At 60.3% G+C, this 9,441-nt stretch overlaps 1 protein-coding gene across 1 annotated transcript; it reads right to left on the reverse strand.

Moving 5' to 3' along the window:
• Positions 1-3,279: 3,279 nt before the first annotated feature.
• On the reverse strand, positions 3,280-6,892 carry POLR1H (RNA polymerase I subunit H). The gene is made up of 5 exons (XM_075071690.1): positions 6,847-6,892; positions 6,065-6,200; positions 5,691-5,791; positions 5,385-5,494; positions 3,280-3,883 (listed from the first exon to the last, which is right to left on the reverse strand). The coding sequence occupies exons 2-5, from the start codon at positions 6,192-6,194 to the stop codon at positions 3,859-3,861; spliced, it is 366 nt and encodes a 121-aa protein (XP_074927791.1). The 5' UTR covers positions 6,195-6,200; positions 6,847-6,892; the 3' UTR covers positions 3,280-3,858.
• Positions 6,893-9,441: the final 2,549 nt, after the last annotated feature.

Below are 9,441 nucleotides of genomic sequence, written 5' to 3' on the forward strand. Positions count from 1 at the left end.
CATTTTAGAGATAGGAAACTGAGGCACAGAGAGGCTAAGTGATATACTCAAGGTTACACAGGAGGTCTGTGGCAGAGTATGGAACTGAACCCAGGTGTTCCAAGTCCCAGACTAGCACCCTAGCTGCTAGGCCAATCCCATCCCACCCCACCCCCCGCTCTCTCAAATACAGATGCTGTCCTTACATGAACCCAGCAAATAGCATGCGCTTTGGGGATTCTCTGTTCTGAAGAGATATTGAGGCTACCTCACCATTCTTCATGAGTTTACGGGAGTTTGCCCTTCCACTGCACTCTGCATTGCTGCTGTCAGCCATGTGACACTGCAGATGCCATGGAACCAAATACTCCAGCCACAAAGCATTTCTCAGTGACACTAGCTAACCATCCCCTTCTACGCTGAATTTCTGTCTTCCATCCTTCACTACTCTTGCTTGGGCTAGTATAATGAAATGCCTCGGATAAGCATAGGGGCCTACATCATTCATGATTATTTTATTAGCTTTCCTTTGTTGCATCTTCCCTTCAGAAGGGCAAAGTGTTCTGGAGGTGGAAGTGACTAGTAGCGCTCATTGCTGAATGTGCAGAACTGAAAATGGTGATTAGCAACCTGTATATTCCAAGGGAAGATCACAGTCGTTCTGCTGCTTGTTTTAATTATTTCAAGTAAATGGTTTCAGGCCTGGCCTTTCTGTACTATCTTTTAACTCAATGTGTCACAGGGCTGCCCAGAGGATTCAGAGGGCCTGGGGGCCTCAGCTGCAGGAGGCCCCCGCTTCGGCGATAATTCAGCGGCGGGGGGTCCTTCCGCTCTGGGACCTGCCGCTGAAGTGCGCCGAAGACCCGCGGCAGGGGGCCCCCACCACCGAATTACCGCTGAAGACCCAGCTCTTCGGCGGCGGGTCCTGGGGCAGAAGGAAGGATCTTTCCCCCGCCACCAAACTGCCAACGACGAAGAGCGAAAGAAGCTATGGCGGCCCCGGAACGAGTGAAGGACCCTGCTCCAGGGGCCCCAAAAAACCTCTCAATGAGGGCCCCTGCAGGGCACGGGGCCTAGGGCAAATTGCCCCACTTCCCCCCATCTCTGGGCAGCCCTGATGTGTCATCCTGGTTACAGGCAATGCATTGGAAATATACAGGGAATTGAATCAAGCTAAGCTCCAGCATTGAATGAATGACACCATTGCAAGTCAGGTGGATGAACTGGAGAGTCCTACTCCGGGGGGGGGGGGGGGGGTTCAGTGAGACTGGGGGACACGTGGGGGTGCAGGGGAAGAGGGATGCAGTGGGGCTCAGTGGGACGTGGGGGAACAGGGGAAGGGGGGTGCAGTGGGGGGCTCAGTGGGACTATGGGGGACATGTGGTGGTGCAGGGGAAGGAGGGTGAAGTGGGGGGGGGGTCAGTGGGACCAGGGGGGACACATGGGGATACAGGGGAAGGAAGGTGCAGTGGGACTATGGGGGACATGTGTGAGATACAGGGGAAGGGGGATGCAGTGGTGGGCTCAGTGGGACTATGGGAGACACGGGATACAGGGGAAGGGGGATGCAGTGGGGGGTCCAGTGGGACTACGGGGGACACATGGGGGTACAGGGGAAGGGAGATGCAGTGGGGGCTCAGTAGGTCTGTGTGGTATAGGGTAATGGAAACACTGTGAGCGTCAGTAGCACCATGGGGGCACATGTTGCGGGCTCAGTGGGACTATCAGGTACACATGGGGAGAAGAGGGATACCGGGGGCGGCGGTGTCAGTGGGCCCAATGGGGCGGACCAGGGCTGAGTGAGGGGAACATATGAGGAAAAGGGGGCTCAGTGTGGGGTAAAGACAGAAGGGCACAGGAGGAAGGGGGATGCAGTTAGGGGGCAGGCACTGAGTGGGGAGGCCATGGTGGATCACAAAAGGGAGGGGGGCTCAATGGGGCAAGGGCCATGTGGGGAAAGGGGGGCTTAATAGGGGGAATCAAGCCAGAGGGGGGCTAGGGGATACAGCTGGGGGGCAGGAACTGAGTGGGGCCATGGGGGAAGCTGGGGGGGAGAGCAAAAAGGGTGGGGCTCAATAGGGGTTGTGAGGGGACAATGACTGAGGGCCATAGGGGGAAGCGTAAACGCAGTTGGGGGCAGGGCTTGAGAGGCCCTGGGGGGGTCTCAGTGGGGCTGCCATGGAGGAAGGAGAGGTTCAAGTGGAGGCAGAATCGGAGATACAGTAGGGGGAACACAGAGGCATCATAGAGAGAGGGGGAATGTGAGGGGAGGACTGAGTGGGGGTCATATGGGGAGGGGGATACAGTTGGGGGTTTTGAGGGAGCAAAGAGGAAGTGGGCAGGCTCAGAAGGGGAGGGGCTCAGTGGGGTCACAGGGGGAAAGGGGAGATACAGGGGGCAGGGTTAAATAGGACTATGTGGGGAGGGGAATGAAAATGGGGAAGGCAGTGGAGGACCATGGGGGACAGGGGCTGAGTGGAGCCATCATAGGGTGCAAGGCTCAGAGTGGAGGGGCAGAAGGGAGATTCAGGGGAGGGGCACATGGGAAGAGAGGGGTACACTTGGCAGCTGTGAGGCGGAGCAAGGCCTGTGTGGGCGGGGAGCTGAGGAGGGGTTATGAGGGGAGTTGAGGAGGAGGGAGGGAATATTTGGGGGGACAGGGTGAAAGGGGGGTTTCAGTGGGAACAGGGAGATGGAAGAGGGGGAGTTAAGTGAAGAGGTGAGGCCATGAGGGGAAAAGGGGGGGGCCTTGTGGGAATGGGGGAGGAATCCCTGAGGATCTCAGATGGGGAGCAGCGTAGGGCTAACGGGTGCCCCCAGGCATCACATGGGTGAGAAGCAGCTATTGTCCACCACTGTCTCCAGCCCTTTCTAGACAGTCCTGCATGGGGTGGGGGGAAGAAGGATGGGGGGGCAGTCCTGAAGGGCCAGATTCTGCCACCTTCAGCACTAGAGACAGTAGCGGGGGCGATGCTGGCCTGGGGGGAAGCAGGAAGTTGCAGTCAGTGTTTTAACAGAGAACTCAGGACACCTGGGTTCAATTCATGCCTCTGCCCTGACTCCATGTGGGACCTTAGGCAAGTCCTTTCACTCCTCTGTGCCTGTTCCCCCTCCCCCCAATTGGCTGCGATCTGGGGCAGGGACTGTCTCTCACTGTGTGTGTCTGTGCAGCGCCTGGCACAATGGGGCCCTGATCTCAGCTGGGGCAGGGACTGTCTCCCTGTGTATCTGCAGCACCGGTCACAACAGGGGCCCCATATTTGTGATTCTAGACCCAGGAGGAGAGTGACACACGCAAGGTTCATGTACAAAATAAGATTTTATTTACTTCTCGTTGGAGGATGGGGTTGTAGCCTTGCCCAGAAATATGCAACCAGGACTCCCCAGCTGGTCTGTCCTCCAGAGCCCACGATCCTGAAAGAGGAGAGCAAACCCTCCCTGTCTCCCCCACAATGCACAATACACCAACAGGCTCTCCCCAGAGAACGCAGCAGCTGGGGTCCAGCGTTGGAACTGCCAGAGCAGCCTTAAAAGAGGCTTGAGCTCTCCACAAATGGATCTACAGCCCCTGGGGCTGAGGACTTGAGGTTCCCTTAGGAGATGTGAAGGGGGGATGCGGTATCGCCCATGGTTACACCCTTTGGAGTCACCTCTGCAGGGCCGGGGTTGTGTTCACGCCCCTCCTTTGCTTCACTTGGCTGCAGGCACTGGTGGCAGTAAACACTGGGTGGTGGTGGCTGTCACCCCATTACTTGACCCGGGCATGAGCAGAGAAAAGGATCTCGTTAGGAGGTGAGACAAGTTGTTCTGGGTAAAGGAGGGGTGGGTGTTACACCTTGTCTTCTCTTGTCCATGGCTCCTGCTCCTGTGCTGCTCCATTCATGAATCTTCCTTCTCCTGGAACCTGCACACAACAAAAGCCAAGTGTCAATCCTTTACAGAAGCTTTTACTTTTTTAATTTCTTTTTTGATCTGTGGAACTCCTGCTGCAGGATGCTGCTAAAGTCACAGGAAGACCAAGGACACTGCTGTGGGAAAGCTTCCCTTCCCTCCAGTATCCATAGTCCCTCTGGGGATGGAGATCCCCCACACGCTGCTCTTTGGGGGTGACTGGGGGTTCCATTTAAGAGGAGATAGAGGATGCCACCCCCAACCTGACCCACTTTACTCCTTTGCTCCACTTAGGGTGATGAGTTATGTCACGTGACAGGCAGGGCATGTGGCTAAGGGCAACTCCACAAAGGAAGCCAGGAGAGACTCAAAGGAGAACAGCAGGACTGCGCAAACTGCCCCACATTGGAAAATTAGATCTACTCAGCTACGTCACCCAGAGGTGTGAAAAATCTCTCTCCCCCTGCCCCGAGTAGAATAGTTAAGCTGACGTTAAGTCCCAGTGTAGACAGCACTTGGCTGATGGAGGAATTCTTCTGTTCAACTAGCTACCGCCTCTCAGGGAGATGGATTACCTGAGCCAATGGGACAACCTCTCCTGCAGCGAAGGCAGTGTCTACACTAATGTTTCAAGTGTAGACAAGTCCAAAGACTCTTCCAAGCTCCCAGGGGTGGAAAGGCTGCAGCGAGCAGCAGCCACCTCGGAAGGTTGGAGGTGAAGGGTGTGTCTGCCAGAAGGAAGCCTTAGCCGGGACAGGGCGAAGAACCCTGCCCAGAGTTGGGATTTAGCTAGGCAGGGCTGTGCGGGGGAGTTCTTGCAATTCCCTGTGCACTTTTGTGAATCAATCCAGACAACACAAGAAGCCTCTGTCCAAGTTCTAAGGCCGCTTTGATTTTTAATTGGTAAATCTGAGTTGCCCCATACACATCCAGTCCGATGTCAGCCAACGCACAGATCTTAGGTTAGCATGCACCACATTATACCAAGGTTTGGCTTAGCGTGAGTGAACAGCACTCTGGGAAAAATCTAAGCTACATCCCACAATACCCTGCAGTAATGCCACACAGACGGGAAAATCAAGATACAGGCCTTGTGTGTCTTACTGCAAGCCAGGGAAGCCCCTTCACAGGCCGGTACCTGGAATGCCACTATCCACAACAAAGATAAGGAAAGGTACAGAACAAAAGGAACTGGGACAAACGGGTGGGTTGGATTTTACTGAAGAGTTTTGTAACGTATAAAATCATCCTATAAATATGACAAGCTGAAATGCTTGGGAGCACATTGTGTACGCCTTGTACAGCAAGGAAGCACAGTTAATTTTTTTTTCTGGGGAGGGTGGGGGTGGGCTAACCGTGATGTCTCATTTTAAGAGAACAACCTGGATCGGTTTAGCTGATGAGGAAATACAGCGAGATCTAGGTGGCCTGGGGATGGGTCTCCTCCCCTGCGGGCAATAACTTTCCAGTCTTTCCCCTCGCACGAGAGCAGTAGGGAAGGGACGGGGCCTTACTTGCACTGGCCACAGGTGTAGAAGACGGTCTGTCCTTCGTCCGCTGATCTCATCTGCCGGGTGTGGTAGACCATGCCCTCGTGACCACAGTGGGGGCACTTCCTGTCGATCTGAAAGGATCACCAAAGCCGAGTCAAAACCATGGAAATCCCCCCCCCCCCCACTCCACAAAATCCTCCACTGGGATAAAAGGGAAATAAGTCAAGGTCAGGTGATAATGTACCATTGGGACTTCCCGCTGCAGGATGTTAGGAGAGTCTTGACATGCGTTTGCCTTCCCGCCTGCCCACAGAAATCCTCACTCACCGTGGGTCCCTTGACCTCCTGCCCATCGTCCATGATCATCACATGCACGGAGCCCAGCCGGTTGAACTCGACACAGGACTGCACCACCTTCCCTTCGAAATCTGTGCAGGGAGAGGAAGAGAGTTATTGAGGGATGTGCATGTCAGAGAGAGGAGCTAATGCACTTTAGAGACTTGCCACTCAGAGGGCAGCACTCGACCTCACTCCTCTCCCAGAGCTGGGGATAGAACCCAGGAGTCCTGACTCCCAGCCTGCCCTGCTCTAACACACTGTCCCCCCGCCCCCCCGAGAGATTTCACTAGTGGATAGAGGGGAATCCAGCTCCCCTAGATAAATGCCAGTACGTGTGTGGGGTGTGATGCTGCCGACCTCACCTTGTACGTCGATGGAGAAGGAGCAGCGCACGCACGTCACCTTGTCCTGGACACCTGGTAGAGGCAGGATGGTCCCACACTCCGGGCAGAAATCCAGGTCCGACTGGAAGCAGGAGGTGCCCAGCTCCATGGCTGCCTGCGAGAAAAGCCGTTGGATTAGCTGGGCGGCCAGCGGCACCCTGGCCAGCGCTGCTCTGAGCTACCGCAGGTCCCAGCCGGGCCCCGGCACTGGAACGGGTGGGGGGAGGAATGGGGCCTTTGCACGAGAGGCCAAATCAGGGCCTGTTTATCTCCATCAATTTACACCCCCTCCCCCAGTACCCATGAAAACTCCCACCCCTCCCAGGTACCCCTAGTGCCTCCCATAACCAGACCCACAAACCTCCCTCCTCCACCTAGCCCCATTGCTCCAACCCTCCCCCATCCAGCCCCGCCCTCTCACCCCAACCCTCCCCCACGCTGCCCCTGACCCCAACCTCCCACCAGCCCCGCCCCTTCACCCCAACCTCCACCCTAGCCCAGCCCTGCCCCCTGACCCACCAGCCTGGCCTCTCCCCACTTCTCCCTCGCCCCACTCTGCCCCCTCTCACAACCTCTCCCACCAGCCCGTCCCTAAAATCCACCCACTCGCCCTTACCCACCCTCCACCACCCAACCACCTGCGCCCCAGCTCTCGTGGGACCCCAAGTAAATGTCACCCCGGATTAGTCCGCCTCCCACACCCCGTGCCGCCTTCAAAAGGGCTGGTCCCTTGAGCAGTTCTCCTGTGTGCCCCACTCACACCCAGCTGCGCTGCTTCTCTCTCTGCCCCGGGCCCCCCACGGGTCTGAGCGTCGGAGCAAGACACTGCGGCCTGGGTGGCATAGAGCGTCCCCTAGTCTCCAGAGCGATAGAGGGAGGCGAGAGGTAGAGTGTCCACCCCAAGAACTTCGGCTCAGCAAGCCAATGGAAAACAGCTGCTAGCCTAGCCCCTCCCCCCGCAAGCTCTGCGGTGCCCCTTCCAACATTCCTTTAGTCCCAGCCCTCCCCTCCACCTCCAAGGACAATAAGAACAAATACACTACCCCGTGCATCCCCCCCCCGCCACAGCCCAGTCTCCCTGCCCCCCCGAGCTCTTGCCTGGTGCCCCTCACTCCCGCACCGGTCACCTTGCAGCCGCCCGCCATTCAGCCCCCAGTCCCTGCCCCCCCCTCTCCCAGCAGTTATCTCCCGGTGCCCCACTCGCCGGACTTACAAAAAGCCCTACTCCAGCCTATGGGCCCTGCCCCCCGCACCCAGCCTCCTGCCCGGATGCCTCCAACCCAACTACTCACTCGCCGACTGCAGCCCCCCCCGCCCAGCCGGTCCCCCCCCCCCCCCCCCCACCCAGCTCTTGCCGGTGCCCCCTCACTCCCCGACCTTGCAGCCAAACTCCATCTATTCTTCTTCCAGCCTGGTCCCCCCAGCCCCTGCCCCCCCCCATGTCCCAGCTCTGCGGCTCTGCCCCTTCACTCCCCGAACTCCTTGCCAGCCCTGCCAGTCCCTCCCCTCTCCCTTCCCCTCCCCCCCACAGCTTTCTCCCGGTCCCGCTCACTTCCCGTACATCCTGCAGCCACGCCCCCCCTGCCAGCCCAGCCCCCCTTGTCCCTGGGCCCCCAACTTCCTGCGCCGGTGCTCTCACCTCCCGACTGTGCAACGCCTTCCAGCCCCCCCTCCCCCCCCTATGCCCCACCCCAACCCCCCCCCCCCCAGCCTTGCCGTGGTGTCCCCTCCTCCCTACCGCCATCCTGCGATCACTCCCCCGCCCGCCCAACCAGCCGGACAGCCCCCGCGCCCATCCCTAGTCCTCACTCCTCCCCCGACTCACCGCCGCTTCCCCCCCCCCCCGAAAAGCACCCCAACGACCATCGCCCCCCTCCCGTCCACCCCACCGCCCACACCCCCCCGACCTGCCATCCCCGCACGCCTGCCCCCCCCATCCCCCCCCTGCCCCCTCATCCTCATCCACCCTGCCGACTTAGACTTCTGCAGCCCTGCCGCCCCGCAGCCTCCCTGCCCCCCACTGCTCCTATTGCCGGTGCCCCCTCACTCTGCTGCCGCCGAACCTACCCAATGCCTGCCGCTGCCCCTCTGCAGCCCTTCCAGCCTTCCCCGCCCCCCCCAGCTCTGCGGTTTTTCTTAGCCCCTCACTCCCGACCTGCAGCCCCCCCCGCAGCCCAGTCCCGGCCCCCCCCGCCCAAGCTCTCCGTTTGCCCCTCATCCCCGACTGCAGCCCCTTCCCAGCCACAAAGCCCCTGCCTCCCCCCAGCCTCTGGGGGGGGGCCGGGGGGTGGCCCTCACTCCCGACCTTTGCAGTCCTCACTGACCAGCCAAGCCCCTGCCCCGGGGCCCCAGCTCTCCTGGTGCCTCTCACTCCCGACCTGCACCCTCCAGCCCGTCCCTGCCCCCCAGCTCTGCCGTGCCCCTCACTCCCGCCTTGCAAGCCCCTGTCCAAGCCCCCCCAGACCCCACCCCAAGCTCATGCGGTGCCCTCACTCTCTTCGACTGCGCCCTGCCAGCCCTAGCCCCTGCCCCCCAGACTCCGGCCCCCTCACACTGCACCCCCCTCCAGCCCCTGCCCCCCCCGCTCTGCCGGGTGCCCTCATTCCGACTGCAGCCCCTTCCACCCGCCCCCTGCCACCCCCCCAGCTCTCCGGGTGCCCCTCAGTTCCCGACTGTAGCCCCCTGCCAGCCTGGCCCCTCCCGACCTGCTCTCTGGTCGCCCTCAGGTCCCGCCTGCAGCCCCCTGCCAGGCCCAGCCCCTCCCCCAGCTCTCCTGGTGCCGTTCACTCCGATTAAGCCCCTGCCAGCCCCTTTCCCCTCCCCCCCCCCAGCTTCCCCGGTTGCCCCTCACTCCCGACCGCAGCCCCTGCCAGCCTGGCCCCTCCCGACCTGCGCGGCCGCTGCCCCTCCACTCCCGACGTACAGCCCCTTCCAGCCCCCCCAGCTCTGCGGTGCCCTCACTCCCGACTTGCAGCCTCCTGCCAGCCCCCGTTGCCCCCCCGCAGCTCTGCCGGTGCCCCTCACTCCCGACCTGCAGCCCCCCTGCCAGCCTGGCCCCTCCCGACTGCTGTCCTGGTGCCCTCACTCCTGACCTACAGCCCCTTCCAGCCCCGCCCCTGCCCCCCCCAGCTCTGCTGGTTGCCCCTCACTCCTGACTTGCAGCCCCCTGCCAGCCCAGCCCCTGCCCCAGCACCCTCACTCCTGACCTACAGCCCTGCCCCCTCCCAGCTCTGCGTGCCCCTCACTTCCCTGAGCTGCAGCCCCACCGGTGCCAGCCCACCCCGCCCCTCCCCCTCCCCTCCCCCCAGCTCTCCCAGTGCCCCTAATTCCAGAAGTACAGCCTCTGCCAGCCCAGC

This window comes from Chelonoidis abingdonii, chromosome 12 (assembly GCF_003597395.2).
Source record: "Chelonoidis abingdonii isolate Lonesome George chromosome 12, CheloAbing_2.0, whole genome shotgun sequence".
NCBI lineage: Eukaryota > Metazoa > Chordata > Testudines > Testudinidae > Chelonoidis > Chelonoidis abingdonii.

Bases quoted from the DNA above. Each gene is read 5' to 3' on its own strand.
- POLR1H (XM_075071690.1), bottom strand. From the start codon at position 6,194: ATGGAGCTGGGCACCTCCTGCTTCCAGTCGGACCTGGATTTCTGCCCG. The intron at 5,792-6,064 runs GTGAGGTCGGCA...CTCCCTGCACAG, and splicing joins CTTCTCCATCGACGTACAAG to ATTTCGAAGGGAAGGTGGTG. The intron at 3,884-5,384 runs GTAAGGCCCCGT...TGTTGTGTGCAG, and splicing joins TACACCTGTGGCCAGTGCAA to GTTCCAGGAGAAGGAAGATT.